General features: G+C 42.7%; 1 protein-coding gene across 1 annotated transcript in view; it reads left to right on the forward strand.

Annotated features, from left to right (window-relative positions):
* Positions 1–19,779, forward strand: part of ARIH1 (ariadne RBR E3 ubiquitin protein ligase 1) — a 51,736-nt gene that overhangs the window by 10,756 nt on the left and 21,201 nt on the right. Inside the window, exons 2-4 of the mRNA XM_081169213.1 lie at positions 5,889–5,956; positions 10,785–10,929; positions 19,178–19,270. Coding sequence (XP_081025339.1) covers positions 5,889–5,956; positions 10,785–10,929; positions 19,178–19,270 — 306 coding nt within the window. The remainder of the gene's footprint in view (positions 1–5,888; positions 5,957–10,784; positions 10,930–19,177; positions 19,271–19,779) is intronic.

Consider the following 19,779-nt stretch of genomic DNA (forward strand, 5'->3'; position numbering starts at 1 on the left):
GTAACATGTTGCTCTCCGAGGGTTTAGAATAAGCTGGCTTGAGTTATGTGGGGTTTTTTTAGGCTGCAAATATTTTTTAAAACATGCGTAACCTGAATAACTCTTGGGGGCCAACAGATCATATTGCTGTGTTTTGAGAATACCTGTGATATTTATTCTGACTTTCCTCTAGATTTTTTTTGGTAGAAATTCAGTAGACTTTCAGCAGTGAAAATTGTATAACATAAACCCAATTGAGAAGACTCCCTCTTAAAAGGGTGGCATGTTGCACTTAGTGACCACTTGATACTAATCTATTCCTATAAAATCTTGATTACAGTGCTGTCCAAATTATTCAGTTGTATTGTATGGGCATTTAACATCTGTCAAATCTGTGAGGACACGTTACACCACCACAGTAAGTGTAGGTGCACTTACACATGGGTACTATGTAAATTTGGCATTTGCAGAAAATGCCCAAGAGACTTGGCATGGCCTTTACTAGGATACGAAAAGCTTTAAAAAAATAAAAATAAAAAAGGCAACAAGCCCTGGTAAAAGCTAGTTTTTCCCGGAATAATGTATTAATTAATCCTTTTAGCAGTACTGTTTAATCAAATGCATATTGTGCTGCTGTGGATTGTTCCATATTGAATATTTAACATAGGAAAATCACCTTATACAAGTCAGACTCCTGGACCACCATGTAGTTACTATTGCCTGTACTAACACCAGTCTTTCTCAGTTTTCAATATGCCAGAGATTGAACCTGGGAACCTCTGCATGCAAACATGTTCTCTACCATTGGACTACAGCCCTTCCCTTAAGGACATCTAACTGTTTAGAAACTTAGTTTTTGAAAAATGTCTGAAATTTTAGCATGAAACTCAAATATCTGGCCACCACAGTGTTTTTGCTGTCTCCTTCAAAATATACTTGCAAATGCCTAACACAAGACATTAATATCCTCGATATCTCTTTTCCACTTTTTCAAATGTGTTTCCTTTTCACTCACATTTTCCTTTGCCATATATCTTAAGAGACCCTTCCTACATGATGGCTTTCACTTGGGCAAATTTTAATATGCCAGGATACTCTGTTTTGTATGAAATGACACAGATGTAAAGCGTGTCACTAAAATATATGCAAACAGAGGTGTGACCTTTTTCCATTCACTGTTCACATTTATTTTAAATGCAAAAATAGAGAATTAGATATGTGGACACGTACTGTACACCATGTCAGGTTAGCATGCAACGAAATGCAACACTTTTCTTAAAAGCAATAGTTCATCCTCCCACTCTCTTCCTTCTTCCGAAACAGATTGCCAAAACTCACCTCCCCTCTGAAAGAATACCCTACTTTTCTGGTAGAATGAAGCTTTGGGTGGAACCATATGGAAGCCCATAGTTCATTCATGAGTAAAGGTAGAAATTTAATAACTGGGCTGCTCTTTTCTGAAGCAATAATAATTTCTAGGGCTTCCCACTTTGCACTGTCAGTTCCTGAAGTGGATACAGGTAAAGTAATTTTGCAGTAATATGGTGGGTTGTACATCATTATACAATAAAACCAAGCATAGGAGATTGTAAACCCATTGTCTCAAATTTCTAGTGTAAAGCTTTTCACTGGAGCGGATTGAAGAAACCACCTTTTCCCTTTCATTAGTTTTCTGGTGCTAGTGTCTTTCCCTTCATTGAGAGCTAGTGTGAAATCCTGGTTAGTTTTTTGAGCTTAGATTCAAGGAGCTCTAGTTTGAATACCCACAAGCCGCAAAACTCACTGAGTGACATTGGGGCAGCCAGTGCATAAAATGTGACAAGCCCATTGATGTATACCACCCTGAGCTTCCTGGAGAAAAGTGGAACAGTAATGTGAGAAATGATGAGTCCGGGCTTCTAAGTACCAAAACTAGCTTCCATTTTAAGCTTCATCATTTGCTACTTGATACCATGCACTTTCAGGTGACGAGTTTTGTGCAGTTGAACGGTTTCTCAGGATTTCAGTGGGAAAGGGTAGGAGACACTTGCTGGCTAAGCATGTAATGAAGCCAGTAGAAGTGGTACATGTACAGAAGTGGAGCCCCTACCTTAAGCCTTGGCCTGTAAGAGAGCTGATGCCATCTGAAATTTTGTGAGTCAAGCGTGTGTCTAATTAGGTAGAAATGATTTTTAAATTTAGCCAGGAACTGTTTGACATGGAACGGTAGGCCGGAATGTTTTGGTAATTTTGAGTTGTGTTTTAGAAATGCTGAATGAAATGCTTCTTCATTAACTAAAATGTTGTGTGTGTACATGCATTCAAAACAAATGAATGAATTGACTGGGCAGTGCTTTTTTACATTTGAACTATGACGTGCCATAGGGAGAGCCAAGAGTTGAGCACTCCTGAAGTCTTTCCACATTGACCACTGTGCCTATCCAGTGCTTGGGTTGCAAGGAGGCTCCTTCCCCAAATTATACTGAATTTTTGCTAGTCTTATCCTGTAGACAGGTTAATATTGCTGAATATCTATTCAGTTTCTCTCCTGCTCTCTCCTTGCCTTCCAAGTTTCTTCCATTTCCCTTGTATTGAACAACCCTAGGGTGTGTAGCCACGAACACAATTCATGATTAAGTACTTTTTAATTAACGTTTAGAATTCATACCAAAAACCGACAAAATCTTGCTTGCATTAGTGCGGCTAGGTAATTACAGTGGATGCTTGGGTTGCGAACGTGATCTGTGCAGGATGCACGTTTGCAATCTGCAGTGGCGCTCTGCGCACGCGCGGGTTGCAATTTGGGGCTTCTTTGCAAAGCGTGATTTAGTGCTTCTGTGCACGCGTGACCGCCAAAACCCAGAAGTAACCTGTTCCGGTACTTCCGGGTTTTGGCGGTCTGCAACCCAAAAAAACACACAACCTGAAGCGTCTGTAACCCGAGGTATGTCTACAGAGCTTGGACCTAAAGTTGTTATTTCCCCCCTCCCCCCTCCAGATACTGTGGGCAAGAGTTTTGTAACAAGCCCAGGGTAGTCAGCAATTTGTAGGACTACAGCTACCTTCCCCTCTGAGCACTGGCCATACAGTGGTGCCTCGCAAGATGAAAAGAATCCGTTCTGTGATTCTCTTCGTCTAGCGGTTTTTTCGTCTTGCGAAGCAAGCCCATTGACGGATTAGCGCTATTAGCGGCTTTTAGCGGCTTATCGGCTTATCGGATCAGCTGATAAGCGGCTTAGCGGTTTAGAAAAAGGGGGGAAAGGGAAAAAACCCCGCAGGAACTCGCAAGACATTTTCGTCTTGCGAAGCAAGCCCATAGGAGATTCGTTTTGCGAAGCACCTCCAAAACGGACAACTCTTTCGTCTAGCGAGTTTTCCGTCTAGCGAGTTTTCCGTCTTGCGGGGCACCACTGTACTGGCAGACAGATGGAAGTTGGAACCCAACACTGTCTGGCGGGACACATATCCCCCTCCCTCGTCTCACTGTATAGGTCTCCAGTGTTACGTTAGTAGTTAAAGAGTAGGGTATGAATGAAGGTGATGTGGGAACTCCCATTAGATGCTTTTTAAAATAATCCATGCTAGTTGAGTTGCAACTTCAAATGTGTTTTGCGCTGTGGGCATACTCTTGACTTTCTTGCAATTGGAGATCAGTTAGATATTGGTCTTCAACTGGTGCTGTGGGACTCATAAATGGATTATATCTCAATCTAAAATCTGAGGATTTTTTTTTTTTTTTTGCATATCCGTTCCTCCCAGTGTGGATCCTGTGTTGTGTGTTGGGATTAAAGGTGGTTTCTGGGTCTAAGAGAATGTTGAAGGTATTTCTATTATAAACAAGCATAACAAAGTTGCTCTTCAGTGAAACTGTTGCATTCTAGTAGGTTATTTGTGTGGATACAAATTCTACAGGGTCCTAGGATTGACAGTTTCCTCTGAGGTAGCAAACCCATAATCTCTTACAACTGTAGCATAGTACTGTAATAGAAATGAAGCGATCAAAGCAACTTGATATTTAAATGCTATGTTGAGAAATCTGCAACTCCCATCAATTCATCCCTGATCATTGATTATGCTTTGGGGGCTGATGGGAGTTGGAGTCCAATAATATCAGGCTGTGTGTGCATGTGTGCCACAAGTTTCCTACCCACCTACCCTGGCTGTGACATATAGTGGCAGATTTCGTGATTTGGTTTATATTTGTAGTGCTGCACATTCATTATAATAGCACTAGTCTTCTGAAGTAACAAATTGTTACTGTAGGCTTTTGGCAACGGTTAGAAACTTTAGAAATAGGTTATGAATTTGGCAGGTGACATATTGAATGACTTTATATTGTCATCTTAAAAATTGCTGTCAAAATCGCAACACTCAGAATTGGGTAGTGTAACTCTTGTTCCAGATAGCAGCTTACTAAAAAAAATCCCACATGTCTGGCCTTTGATACTTGGGGTACTTGAGGTAGTATGTGCTATGAGTCTGAAGTAGTGCTGGATAATTAGAATATTGGTCATTGTGTAAAGTAATGTCTTGTTGGAGCCATTTCTGTCCATGGGTGCTAGAACCAGTGATGTTGCTTAGCTTTGCAACTGGGATGGAGTAGGGTTTAGAAATAAAATAAGCTTTTATGACATGAGTCAAACTACCATTTGTATTTCAGCTGGGCGCATAAAGAAACAAATGCCATTTTCAAGGCTCCCTGCCGTGTGTCACTCTCCCTCCCCAAACCTTACCTTCTAGCAGCAGTAGTGCTTGGGGCCTGGCAACCTACAGTTCTAAGGAACTTCCTGTTTGTAAGTCTTCCTCGCCTTATGAAGTCCTCTCGCTTAACAGATCCCTGTTGCTGAGTGTAAGTTGTAGTGTTAGAAAGGCACCAGGGTGTAAGTGTAAGTTGTAGTGTTAGAAAGGCACTAGGCGCATTTTGCAACTAGTGTGGGTCCAATTGTGATGACATGGAGATCATTGGATGCCAGATTGGCAACTGGGGAAAGGAAAATGTCACTTCGAGAAGGATCTGAAATATTTTCTTTGAAGCCTGAATTTGTTTTATTCTGGGTTGTTTTATTTGATGTTTTAATGTGTTGTAAACTGCTTTGAGATTTGTTCTTTAAAATATAAAGCAGTGTAGAAATTATGATGATGCTAACTACAACAAATTCCACCAGGAGGGCAGGGATGGCACCTAGACATTCCATTGTGGAGACTGTAACCTAGGTTTAAGGTGCCATTTGGCGATTAGAGTATATATCTGATTTTTGAACACTGGCAAGTTGTGTTGTTTTTAGGTGTAGCTAGCAAAATATGGTGGAGGAAATCAGCTGCAGAGAAGTCTGGGGACAGTGAAGGATCTGCAGTTGTCTTCATCTTTAAGAGCTTGGTTTTTCTAAAACCCTTCATTACTTAAGATTTCTTTTAGGAAAACAGGAAACATAGGCACACTGAAATCAAAAGCAAGGTGTTTGTGTTTTTTTAATGTAACTTTAAAACTTGTTTTTACTTGCCAGGGTGGCTAACCTGTGACCCTCTCCCTATTGTGGGGCTCCCATCATCCCAGCCAGCATGGCCAGGCAGTCAGGCATGATGGGAGTTGTAGTCCAGCAATATTAGCAAGGCTACAATTTTCCCACCACTACCATAAACAGAGGTTCACCCATTTGTGACACTGCACTTGTGTTGCGACTCTGAGACACTGATTACCTCCAGAGCTTAGCATCGTGTCAAATCATGTCCGCCAATGTGTGCAGGGGCAATGGAACCCCTGTGCAAAATATTTCTCGACTGTACGGCCCAGAGCTCCTTGGAGGAAGGGGGATGTAAATGTGTATTGGAGCTTTGATGCCTACGCATGTTAAACTTCCTGTTCTTCATGGGCATGCCTCTGTTTTGCTGCTCATTAACTTCTACCATGACATTTCCCCCCCTTTTTCTAGAATCCAGCAACTATCACCAGGATACTCCTTAGTCATTTCAACTGGGATAAAGAAAAGCTGATGGAAAGGTAAGCAAACTGCTTTTCTCCTTCTGGAAAGTGTTCTGGTAACCTGGTAGGTTTAGTATTTCAGTTATCTATACTTGGCGGCAGATTAGCATTCACAATGATTTTCAGAGAGCAAGTTCTCTTAGTGAAGAAAATGGTGTTCAAGCCACCCTGAGTGCTTCATTCTATCTAGACAGTCACCAGTTGCCTATGTTAGAGGCAATCAGATGGCTGAATGCGAGACTTGCTGTGTTTTAAGGTTGTGGTGGCCGAGTGGAGGGGACAAGGGTGGGGTCAGGGAGAAGCCTCCTGTTCCCAAGAGATACATGCAGGGTACTGCCTTTTTATATTGAGTATGCCCGTCTTTTACAACGTGTTCTCCCTGGGGTTTCATAACCCTCAGTGCAAGCGTAAACATGGTCCTGGGTGGTAACTGGAGAGAGTTTTCAAATCTTTAGTTATCCTGGCACTCGCCCTTGCTTGTACCTGACAATACTCATTGTATTAATGTCAGGCTACGTTGCTGTTGACATATATTGAACAACCATATAATGTGGGCAGAGCTAACTGGCTTGTGTCTTGCTGCGTTTAATTTGTAGCTTGAGTGTTGCTATAATAAAACGCTATTTTCAGGAAATGCAGATCTTGTTTCTTTTTTGCAAGTTGTATTTGAACTATGCCAACATGGAAATGTGGAGGTTAAGCAACTGCAAGGAAGCCAAATATTCTCAAATCAAAAGAGTTCCTTCTCTAACTCCCATGAGGAGTTCAGAGTTGGACTCATGGAAATGGTACGCCTTGGCATCAGGCACTTTCAGGCATTCATTGTTGTTGCACTAAATGTCCAACACACTGTCTAAAAAATCTTTTTAAAGTCCCACTCAAAGAGTAGCATGAGAAATATGATACAAGAGGAAAAAGTGATGGCGGTAGGGAGTCTGTGGCTTGTCAGAAGTTGCTAGTCTGCAGCTACTTTCATCCCCAACCATAGTGTCTGAGATTAACAATCTACCCTTCATAGTTGCAAAGATAAATTTGAAGAACCTGGTGCTTTGCTGATTCCTCAACCAAGTTAAAATCTGGCCTTCTTCATTGTGCTCCAGCTGCTTTCAAGATAGAGGAATTTAAATCACCAAGAAAAGATTGTAAATGAGAAATGTGGTTTAAATCTATTTAGAAAAAGCTGGATCCAGCTGTTGGTGTAAAAGAGAAGGCTAATTTATATTTCTTGCATATTAACATTTGGTTTGACAGCTTGTTTAAGATGGGAACCTTAGTTAAGAGAATGGTAAAGTCATATCTGAACTGCCTATTTTTCTCTTGTTTGGAACAGCAGACAACTGAGTAGGGAAATGAGGTTGAGTAATTGTGTCTTACACTTCAGAAAAATTGCTAGTAAGTCGAAAAGTTGTAAATGGATTCATTAAGCTTTTTTTTCATGCTAGAAAATCACATAACTACTGGTGGTCCATGTTTTCACCAAGAATAAAGCATGACACTGGCTGTTTGCATGCATTGTTACTTTGTTTTAAAGAGCATAGCTTTCAGGTGACATAGCAAACACTACCCAGTAGGAAAAATATACATTAGTTGTCTGGCACTTATTCCAGGTGTCCCAAGGAATATTACTGGTAACTTGATTACGTTTATTTAGGAACAGATTCCATTTGTGGTATAGCTTTTCATTCCAGTAATGCTTGTGAATCTATTAAAGGATGCTCTTCCATGTGTAAACTGATGTAATCTGCTATTTGGCTTTGAAATCCTCTTGGGCAAACTATTAGGAAAATCCCTTGCTCTGAAATGATAGAAGTATGCTTCCAGAATATCTTTAATTCCAAATCCTTTGGATTTCCCACTTTTTTCTTCTTCTCATGTCTCATTTCCAATTACACATGATATTGTATAGTAATTCTAGGAATCAGTTTCCGCTTATTATAGCTAGGTTGCTTGATTCAGCATTGATTAGGAATTTAAACTTGTTATACAATGGCAAAGCAATATTTGTCCTTAAAGGTAAAGGACCCTGACCATTAGGGTCCTGACTGGACCCTGACCATTAGGTCCAGTCGCGGACAACTCTGGGGTTGCGGCGCTCATCTCGCTTTATTGGCCGAGGGAGCCGGCGTACAGCTTCCGAGTCGTGTTAAATTTGACTAGACCCAAGACCCCACTAGTGCAGCATTCTGATCTCACCATGTCCAGCCAGATGCATATATGAAGCCCACAAGAAGAAAATTAATACCAGCTGCTGAGAATCACAAGACATGTTGTTTCTGATACTGGAGGTATAGCCACATGGCTTGCATCCTTCCACTAGAAACCGTGTGTTCCGTATCAGCCCAATTCTGTGCAACTTTCTCCTGGCCCTGTTGAACTTCAGGCATTTTGATTAAGCTTTTCTGACTTCTTAGTTAATTTTAACTGAATTTATGTTTTGTATTGTTTGTAAACCCACTGTACTTATAAGCAGTGGTGTTAGGTGGTATGCAGATCGTTGAAATAAATACCGTATTTTTCCATGTATAAGACGCCCCCATGTATAAGACAACCCCTATTTTTTTGAACCCAAAATTAAGAAAACAAAACCCTACAATAGAAGTGAAAATCTGGGTGATTGGCGGCGGCAAGTTGTTGATCTTTTTTGGGGTGATCACCCTCAAAGTGTCCAGCAAGAGGTGCATGCAGTGCACCGTTGTGCAGAAGCAAAGGCAGCCACTGGGGCACCACACACTTCCCCTCGGTGGCAGCTGCTGCTGCGGGGAAGCAGGCTCCTAAGCAGGATGCCAAGGAAGAGCCGGAGGAAGGCAGCGGCCGCTCTGCGTCGGGCCATGCCGACAAGCAAACTAGGCTGAGGAAGGTGGTGAGCGGGCTGGGGGCAAGGTGGGAGTTTGAGAGGGGAAGAGGAAAAAGAGGAAAGAAGGGCAAGGAGAGGTAGCTGAGGCAGCTCTCAGCGGCGGCAGCTCGATCTGCCGCTCGATCCGGTGGTCAAGCCAGCGGGGGCTTCAGGAGGTGAGCCAATCGCTAGCATGTAGCCCGGGGGGGGGGGGGAGAGAAAGGGGGGATGGCAACAGGAGGGCCTGGCGAAGCCAAAATCCTGGACATATGCTTAAATATTTTAAAATTCCCCCAGATGCCCATGTTCCGTGTACAAGACAACCCCCAATTTTTTACTATTTTTTTTAAAGCAGAAAACCTCATCTTATACATGGAAAAATACGGTAAGTGGCAAATGTCTGCCATTCTACTATCAACACGCTCTTCTAAGCAACAGATTAATCTGATGCCTGTACAAAAATGTGCTGAAACACTCTTGTTAATATTTTATGTTACACTGTGTTAGTTGTGTTAGATAATGGGAAATGCCCATCTTGGCATAATTTAAGAGTTCCTTCTTGTTTTTCTCCTGTAAGGAGTTTAGCAAGACCTGTGAGAGGGCAAGTTTCCAACAGCTGCCCCAACTGGGTAAGCTCTTTCCTCCCCCACCTCTCCTCCAGAGTATTCAACGGTTTCCATTCATTCTTTGAGTGGCCTTAAATACCAGGCTATCACAGACCTGACTCAGACACTGCCCATTTATTATGTCAACCGAGAAATAAAGATGGCTGCTGCTTTTGAAATTTCCAGTGGGATGGCTCAAGATCAGGCAGTTGGTTATTCTAAGCAGTGAGAGCAGCAGCTGCAAAAATTGCAAGGATTAGAACCATAGGAAGCTGCTTTACAACAAATGAGACCATTGGTCCATTTAGCTCAACATTTAGTTATACTCACTGACAACAGTTTCCCAGGGCTTTAGATGGGGTCTTTCTGAATGCAATTTGGAGAGGATGAGAACTGAACCTGGCAGCTTCTGCTTGCAAAGCATCTTGTCTGCTACTTGAACTAAAACCATTAGCTGAAGCAGCATAGTTTCTCCTATCTTAATGCAACTCCTGTTTAAACGTAATAGAGGCAGGAAGATCTGTTGCAGAAACTTGGAAGTGGCAGGACATTGCTGTAGGAATTGAAAGCATGGCTTGTTAGAGAAGGTTCTTGAGGTATTAATCTGCACAGGTAGATGGACTTGCTTGCTTCTTCTTGTTGTTGTTTGTTGTTGTTGTTGTTGTGTTAATCGAGGTTTTTAAAAAGTGCACTAAGACAGCACTGGGAATTGGGTGGGGATGAATTTATTATGAAGTATGCCCTAGGCAGCATAACAGAGTGCAGCAATGTTATGTATTTTGGAAACTAGAGTTGCTAAACGGAAGAATTTGTCCAAAGTTTTCACAGGTTACTTCGGAAGAAACCGGAAAGATTCCCCCCCCCCCTGTGAGCAATTGTTGCATAGCAGACCTGCTGTCTGCGCAAGTCCTAATTTACACTCCAAAGGCTAAATTTGAAGATGTTTTGATAAGTTGCCATCTTGACAATCCAAACAACAACTGTTTTATAGTTGTTTTTAAAAATGTCTTGGCTACCTACAGATCTAAGGTTGGTGATCCAAAACACTGCACATATACTAGGAAGGGCATGGACCTGAACTACTCCTTTGATGCAGGAAGTTCTTGAAGCAAGGCAGCCTAGATGCGCCTGTCCTGAACTTTGTAGCCTTTGACTGTTGGTGTTTTCCTAGCTGCAAACATTGCAGGGCTATTTGAGTTGCCTTATCTTCACAGTTTTACAGGGCCAGTACAAATGGCAAGGTGAGGCATAGGTGGTGGAGAAAGAATAGGCACCCTCCCCATTTTAAATAAGGACTGAAAAGCTCCTCCTTACTTACTCAATCTCTAACTACTATTCTCAAGTGAAGAACAGTTTTATTTTGTTGTTTTTAAACATTTGGCTTCACTTCCCTTTTCTGTTCATGCAGGTACTTTGATGGCAACCTGGAGAAGCTCTTTGCAGAATGTCATGTAATTAATCCTAGTAAAAAGTCTCGAACACGTCAGATGAGCACAAGGTCATCTGCACAGGACATGCCTTGCCAGATCTGCTATTTGAACTATCCTAACTCTGTGAGTAACTTTAAAAAAAGGCATTTAAATCTTTAAAACATTGTCTCATTTGACTTCTAAACTCTTATTTTGGATGTCTGCAATTTAGCCAATTTGTATATGGGTTGTTATGGAAGATAATAGCCAGTAGTCTTTCCTATATCTATCTTGGCCTTCATCTAGCTATCTTCTCTCTGACACATGTGTTTTCCCTGCACAGGGAGTTCTTTTGTATAGACTAGAGGAACATTTACTGTAACCTCTTCCTACAGGCTGAAGTGGTACATGGTAGAAACAGGTTTTCCTTATTTGTTGTTTGAGAACTAGGCTTCTTTTTCTTTTAATATAAATATTTCAGTAAAGCTATATATTAGGCTAATAATAAAACTTATTCTTTTATACAAATAGGGAACAGGAAAATAACATGTATTTCAAAACTAATAAGCTTATCATAATGCACTTGTATCAATATTGTAATTTTTGGAATGCAATAAATGATTGCTAAATTTTCCTTGAAGTTTTTATACAGTCTCTTCTTTAAGCATTACTGTTTCATTGTTTGAGCTGTGTAGCACACTTTATTTAACTCTTAATTCATGGTTAAAAGATTTGAAGTTTGCCAGAGTTTTTGCTGTTTGTTTTGGTGCAAGTAATAAATATGAGACTAGTGAGTAATGTGTATTTCTAATGATTCAAGAATAATCAAAAGATATAGCTATTAACCAATAATTTAACTCGATTAAGGCTCATATTTCTAATTGAATATGGATCTTTGACATTGTTCTTCAAATTGTATAGCTTCCAAGTGTTACTCTCATTGACTTGCTTGCCAAGGCACAGCCTCCCTCTTCTGCATTATAGCAGAAGATTTGGGGGAATGTTGTAGGACACATACTCAATTCACATTGGACCCCTGCAAACCTTTTTGAATCTCGGTGTTACTCCATTTGCATTCTCTGTGACTTCCAATGTGACCAACATTTCCAGTATACTCCATATTGAAGATTAACAGTGACATGCAACCTGCCTTTGCAGGGACATATTATTTGATCTTACTAGGGAATCCCAGGGTTTCTCAAACATTTGGAAAATGCTGTTTTGTGAGATTATCCGCTTCTTTTTTCATCTCAATAACGTCTTGATAACATTGTTCTTCTAAGAATTTCATGCAGTCATTTAACTTTGCTTCTGTTTTATGGGATTTCTAGCCAAGTACTTCTGACTTCATGTAATTTAATTTTATAACACGTTCTAATGCCAGTCAGCAAGTAATAAAAATTGAGTTTCCTAAGTAAAATGCAATATCTTCATGTGCTGTCTTGCATTCATTTTTTTTATTGTGTATCCTTTTGGTTCTTATATCATTTGTTTGGATCATTGTGCACAAGTTAAACCATAATTGTAGATATGAATGCTGTCCAACTTCAAGGCAGATTCTCAAATGCTTTTATACTTGCCAGTTGATACTGAGTTACTCCTTCAGCTGGCATACGGTGCATCACAATGTTCCAAAGCATTTGGATCCTACCTGGATGGGTGTTGCTTAAGGGGTGTTCCCCATGAAGCTTTCAATGTAGGGTTCTGGCAAGGTTCAATTTTACCCCCTATGTCAGTGGTTTTCAACCTTTTTGAGTCCATGGCTCCCTTTGAGTCCACCAGCCACTTACACTGGGGTTCTGTTACAGGACACACATAAGTGGGATTTCCTTCCATTCTGCCCTCCCTCTTTTTGGCACCATTTTTGGCACGTCTGTAAGTGGGAGCACGTGTCGGCGGGAACACAAGCAATGCCGCTGCTTTGCAGGGCCAAGCTGACCCACTCCACGTGGCAACCCTAGCCTGCCTTTCCTGAAATTAGAGTGTACATTGGGTTGGGGAGAGCGCAAAACAATATTAAGATCAGAAGTATTTACTTATTGTGGGGAAGGAAACCAAGAAACACAGCACAGGACACACATGCATACATGGCTCTTTCCTGCAACAATCTCCCTGTCCCCATAAAGCTTGGTGACTGTTAAGGAGGAGTGGGTTGCCTGCGGGGAGAGGTAGAGAAGAAGAATGAGGAGGAATGTTGAGGGTAGAAGGAGAGAGAAACACAGAAGACACTCCTCACTTTCAGGGTTATGTTTAAATCCCTCCTTATAGGACACACACACACCACACACCATTGAGCTACTTTGCTGTTTTCTTACATTTCTCAAGTGTAAAACTAAGGAACTGTTAGTTACTGAAGCTGGGGAGAATTTTTTTTTTTTGGTGTTTCCTCACTTTTTTGCCACTGTTTTATTTCGGGAAGATAATGGGCTGCAGGTTAAAGTTGCCAGTTCCCCGAATGTTCCTCAGGGAGAAAAAGAGAGAGAGAATATGCAGGAAGATATGGGGTGCAAGTTAATTAAAGGGTGCCCCCCAAGGCTCCCCTGAATGTTCCTCAAGCCACCCCAGGGTGCCTCAGCACACTGGTTAAAATCCAGTGCCCTATGCTGTTTAACATCTACATGAAACCACTGAAAGGGGTTATCCAGAGGTTTGGAGTATGTTGTCGGCAATATGCTGATGGCACACAATTCTATTTCTCTGTATCTGCAGGTGAGGCAGTGCTTGTGTTGGACTGTTGTCTTGCTTCGGTAGTAGAGTGGATGAGAGCCAACAAACGAGCTCAATCCAGATAAGATTGAGGCATTGGTAGTGCATGGTTCCTTAGACCGGGTGACTGCCTGTTCTTCACGAGGTTACACTGCCTATGAAGGAGTTGGGTATGCAGCTTGGATCCTTGGCTGTCGCTTGAGGCTCAGGTGGCCTCAGTGGCATGGAGTGCCTTCCATCAGCTTGGACAGAGCCAGCCTAGAGCCTCTCTATGTTCTAGTATCTTTACAGCAATGTGTTATACATAGGGCTGCCTCTGAAGATGGTTCAGAAACTTCAGCTGGTGAAGAATTCAGCAGCCAGGTTGCTCACTGGGACAAGACTGCTTGAGCATATTACACCGATCCTGGTCCGACTGCACTGGCTGCCAATTAGTTTCCAGGCACAATTCAAAGTGCTTATTTTGACCTATAAAGCCTTAAACGGCTTAGGACTGCACAAGGACCACCTCTCCCCATATGAGCCTACCCTGGACCCTGAGATCATCATCTGAGGCCTTTCTTTGTGTGCCTCCTCCACGAGAGGTTTGTAGTGTGGCAACACAAGAACGGGCATTTTCTGCAGTGGCTCCCCATTTGTGGAATTATGTGTATAACTGAAACCCAGTGAAAAACCCTGCACAACACCCCACCCCCTTTCTGCTTTTTAGTGATGGTTCAGTGATGTCTTTATGAACACGTATTAAGTAGGGGGCTGCCTGTAAACCAAAGTAGCCTCAAAATTAATTTCTTTCTAAAATTATTTCCCTTTGTATATTTAGTAAACTGTTGTACAAAGGGATCCTTAAATTTTTTTGTTCTAATCTGTTTTGGTCCATGGTGCATCATCCTGTTGTATAGCACTTCCAAATATCCGTTATCCTTCCCTAGCACGTGTTTTTTATAATAGTTTGTCATCTTTTAAAAAAATATTCAACCTGATATTCTTAATGTCCCAAGAGGAGTTAAGCACAGTTAATGTTGGCAGATGGATGAAAAATGGATTTAGGCCCAACTAATCTTTGTGGGATTTTAATCCTTATCACTGATTAGCTACCTTTCGTTAGCAATGTTTTTAAGAAGTGTAGAATAATGAATTAATCTTGAAGAAAATGTGAGGTGATGTTGGGGTTTTGCTAGTGGTAATACCAAAATGCATATCCTTCTCTTGAAGTAGATGAAAATGTATAATTAAACATTAGAGATTCTGTTTTTCCTCTCATTAATTCCAAATTGAATTTTCCCCTTGTCTGTCTTTGCTCACTCCCCAGTGTCTTGTGACCAGGCCGTTGGTGCACAGAGACCTCTGAGTAATGCTATATATGCAGGGGTTAGAAAGAGTTCAGTGGAGCTGTTTGCATAGGATGATGCAGCTTTATGAATATTGCTGTGAGCGCAGATCTCTGCTTGTGAAACAGCAAAATTAGATGGAAGAATACTGATGCTAGAGTCAAAGTTTGGGGCTTATAAAGAAGCAGAGCAGGTGTTTCCCACAGGTAATTGAGAGTGACTGGTGACTATAGCAATAAAAAAATGGCCTTCCTGAATCAGCCCAAAGCCCATCTAGTTCAGTGTTCTGTTTCAAACAAAGTCTAGGTCTTTAGAGGCGGGCACATAGCGTAGTGTGGTGCTGTGGGTTAAACCACAGAGCCTAGGGCTTGCTGATCAGAAGGCCAGCGGTTCGAATCCCTGCAATGAGGTGAGCTCCCGTTGCTCGGTCCCTGCTCCTGCCAACCTAGCAGTTCGAAAGCATGCAGTGCAAGTAGATAAATAGGTACCGCTCTGGCGGGAAGGTAAACGGCGTTTCCGTGCACTGCTCTGGTATGCCAGAAGCGGCTTAGTCGTGACCGGGAAGCTGTGCGCCGGCTCCCTCGGCCAGTAAAGCGAGATGAGTGCTGCAACCCCAGAGTCCTCTGCGACTGGACCTAACGGTCAGGGGTCCCTTTACCTTTACCTTTTACATAGCATAGTGTGTCTTGACGGGGACTGCCTTCTCATGGCAGCAGCTGACAGGGCCTGTGTGTGTAGTGGCATTGATCAGGCCCTGGGCCATGTCCTGATATTTTTCAACCCCACCATGTGAATTATGTTATCCCCACCCTTGACATACATACACTGAGACAGAACTGGTATAATTAATACGGAGGTACTTCCAGCAACCCCTGAGGCTTGAGAGAATAATCTTGTTGTCTGGGTAGCGCAGGACCTCGTTACAAGCTTGTGCCCCAGAGAGGAGGTGCACTCCATTGTCTCTTGAGACAGACGGGTGCCAACAACTACAACAACCAGAGTTGACACGTATGACCCAGAGTGACAGTTGGCTCCACTGGGCAGGAACACTGACTGCAGGGCTGCATGTCGCAGGGACTGGGTGGTAGTAGCCCAGCGGCAGCTCTGATTGGAACTTTTATGTTGCTACCAGGGAGGGCAAGCATGTGCTCTCATATACCGAGTCTGAATGTGCAGAGTCCAGGGAGCAGAACTTTAAACTTGGCTATAGAAATACTTATGCACTTCATTCCACAGCAGAAGGCAGCACAAAACTTGAACTCAAAAACAACGCAGACGAATAAGCCTGGGGTGAGATACCAGAGCTCTTGCAGATTTTACTGGGTTTGGTTGAGCCTTCACTCTTAACTGCCCACTTGCTGCACTGCATTAAACACGTTCCTCTCAGATCTCCTGGTGAGGGTGAACAAAATAGGAGAGATGCTATATAAATAGCTGGCAACAAATATTTCTGAGTGGGGGAGCTTCTCATGCCAATGCTTTTGTCAGCAGCTAGTTGCTAGACCAGGCTTTCTTGCCGTTTCCTTACCTTTAAGTCTGTTGACTAGTCCATAAACGTGATTTAAGTTCAACAAGTTAAGAGGAAGCCCTGAAGAGCAGGCAACAGTGGAGGTTTAACACCATGCATTTAATATCCCTTGGCTTAGCACATTTAGATAGAGGGAATTTATGAGATATATTTGCATTGCCAGTTGTTGTCCTCAGATTTGAAACTTTTGCAGTAAAGTAGCCTAAATTTCATGTGAAGCTAGACTTGAAAAAAGCCCTGGGGTTGTTGGTGGTGCTGGGAACCATCACTTCTTGTCACAAATAGTATGCATGTTTAATAGCTGCATTGTATACTTTAGCTTCCTGCTTCGTCCTGGACAGTAAAAGGCAAAATCTTTCCTACCCCCACTCCAGTGCTGGGATGCAGATGGGTACAAATGCAGCTGTTTAAGGAGTGGGCGGGGATCTGTCCAGCCACCCATACCTCAGTGCTGGAGTGGAGAAGGTTACAAATTCTGACTCTGTTTGTGCCTACCTGATTTGTGAGGCTGAGTGTGTGTGTGTGTGTGTGTGTGTGTGTGTGTGAGAGAGAGAGAGAGAGAGAGAGAGAGATGTGTGTGCGTTTGTGCCAAGGGTGGGGAAATAAAGGCACATGTTTGTTTGGTTTTTTGGGGGGAAGCTTTTTGTGTATGCCCACTAAAGGTTAGGTAAGTTCTAATGCAACTCAGGCTCATAGCGTTTCCCTACCCTGGTAGACTACATTTATTACACATAGGGAATGTCTTTTTGCAAGTGTAGAGAATTCATTGAAAATGATTAATGAAATGCTGTCAACAAGCCTGCGTTCACATCTTTCAGCTTTCAACCCTTTGGGCTACTATACCTGGAAAACTGGGCTGAATTCTTCTTCTTCTTCTTCTTCTTCTTCTTCTTCTTCTTCTTCTTCTTCTCCTCCTCCTCCTCCTCCTCCTCCTCCTCCTCCTCCTTCTCCTTCTCCTTCTCCTTCTCCTTCTCCTTCTCCTTCTTCTTTTCCTCCTTCTTCTACTTCTCCTCCTCCTCCTCCTCTTCTCCTCTCTCTCTCTCTCTGTGTGTGTGTGTGTGTGTTGGTGTTGGGACTGGAAACACTGGGATGTGCAGAAATTAGTTGAGACATGGGAACAGCAGAGGGGAGGGGGCAGTAGAGTAGAGAAGGCAGTGATTATAACTTTCACAGGTTAACTGCCATTCATAAACTCTGCATGTGGATGGGAGCAGGCTTGTGCTTTTGACCATGCCCCTCTGATTATGTATTTCCTCTGTGTCTATGCATTGAGTGGAAAAGATGTGAAGTGTACATGTTCCGCATGATCCAGGACCTCTGCATGGAATGCAGAAATTGGCATGGTTGGGCTTGGCAGGGCATGTGATACGGAAGGGGGCAGTAGTCACAGCCACCCCAGCACAAAAACTATATGTGTGGAGGTTAATCTGTGAAGATTTAAGTCAAGTTGGAGGTTTTGAGAACCAGTGTGATGAAAATAATCATTCAGTAGTGCATTAAATGATGCACAGGAGGCCAATGTTGCTTCTAGCTCTCTCATGTTACAAATCTCATTGTCACAACTTTCTGCCTCCACCTTTATCTTTGATATATCACATAGAAATGGCCCTCCTTGCCTCTCTGAACTCTCCCCAGGCCACATCCCCTTACTGTCCCTGCTTCACATCCTCCTTGAGAGACTTTGCCTGCCTGGATTGTGTCCTTGAACTCCGAGAATTCCCCTTGCTTCTCTTGATGGAGGATAGACGGGTTTGTGAGTGTGAACACTAGGCTAATTTCTATGCAAAGGTAACAATAGGATTGATTGCTCTGCTCAGTTTTGCCTCTGGCCACATCCATCGCTGTCATGTGACACCTCCTCCCCCCCTCCCCCCCAGGTTGCTCAGAAAAAAATAGAACCCACTGCCTAAAAATGGTTCCCTAGTGCTGATTCCGATGATGCCTTGGGCAGAGAACTCCATAGTGCACAGAGTACTATTTTGACATCTGGCATTATTATAAGAAATGCTTTGGGAGTAAGCCCTGACTAAAACTCCATACCTGCTGCCTTGCGGGACATCTTCAGAAGAAAAGGCTATGGAGTAAACCCTACACACATCTGGAATGTAGTCCCTAAGATAGTTGGATAGCACCTAGTACGCCTCCTTCTGACAGCTTCTTCAGCCAAGTTGGTGCCAAATGTATTGCTCTGCTTTCCTATGGACCACAGTGAGGCTGAGAGCATGGTCTTGTCGTCTGGGCAGCCCAGGATTTCGATGCACACTGCCTAAGTTTGTGCCTCAGAGAGGAGGAACATTCCATTGTCTCAAGACAGACGGATGACATCAACAACAATTACTGTAACATGTTTATGATGTATTCGGGTTTTCTTTCTCTTGGGCTTCTGATTTGTGATTTATTTATTTTTTACATTGTGAGAATGAAAGTGGGGATATTTACTTTTTATGTGCTATTTGAACTCTGAAACAAAGGGACTAAGCGCACCATAAGATTTTCTGGTTAAACCAAGTGAGTGCAGTTAGTAGGTCAGTTAATACTTGAAAGAAGCTCTAAAGTAACTGCTATAGCAGTAATGATAGCTAACAGCCTTCCCCAACCCAGTGCCCCTCAGATTATTCAGGACTACAACTCCTATCAGCCTCAGTCTCTAGGTTGATGAAAGTTGTTGTCCAACACAATCTAGAGGACACCAGGTTGGGAAGGGCTGCTCTAGGGGGAAGATGTTGACATTTTGCAAGGTGATGATTCTTTCAGGAAAACCTGCATACAGCTAATCTTGCAGCAGTGGGAAAAGAGTACACAGTACACATAACATTCTCTCTCTTTGCAGTACTTCACCGGTTTGGAGTGTGGACATAAGTTTTGTATGCAGTGCTGGAGTGAATATTTAACTACCAAAATAATGGAGGAAGGCATGGGACAGGTAAAACTTTTTTCCATTATGTTTTGATGTCGGAGAAAGAATTGTTTGATCAGGGTCCGCAACTTTGCTCACCATTTCAAGTGTCTAGGAGGTGTAGAGAGCCTTAGGGTTTGCCCCAACCATGAAGCTGGAGGTGGGCTTGCCCCTCTAGTTATATTGCACTTGGCCAGTTTCCTTCTTGCTCCACCTCCCCTGCTCACAGGTTGAGAGGAAGCCTGAGGATTGTAGTGCTTCAGAAGCGCAGTGCTTAAATGACAAACTCCCAACACTCACTCCAGCTCTGTGCTGAAGGGGTGAGAGCTTGCTGGCTTGACTTTCTTCTTTCAAGGCATTCTATTGCATCAGAAGCACCTCGGAGCCCTGGCTCCAGCTGTAAACCGAAGAGGGAAACTGGATCTTGTTATCAAGCTATGCTTCCATGCAGTGCAAATCCAAAAATGATCCTTCACCTGCCTTCCCAGCTCTAAGCTTGGAGCAGGGAATTGTCCCTCACTCTGTGCTGGATTTTG

This window comes from Podarcis bocagei, assembly GCF_964188305.1.
Source record: "Podarcis bocagei genome assembly, chromosome: 14".
Taxonomy (NCBI): domain Eukaryota; kingdom Metazoa; phylum Chordata; class Lepidosauria; order Squamata; family Lacertidae; genus Podarcis; species Podarcis bocagei.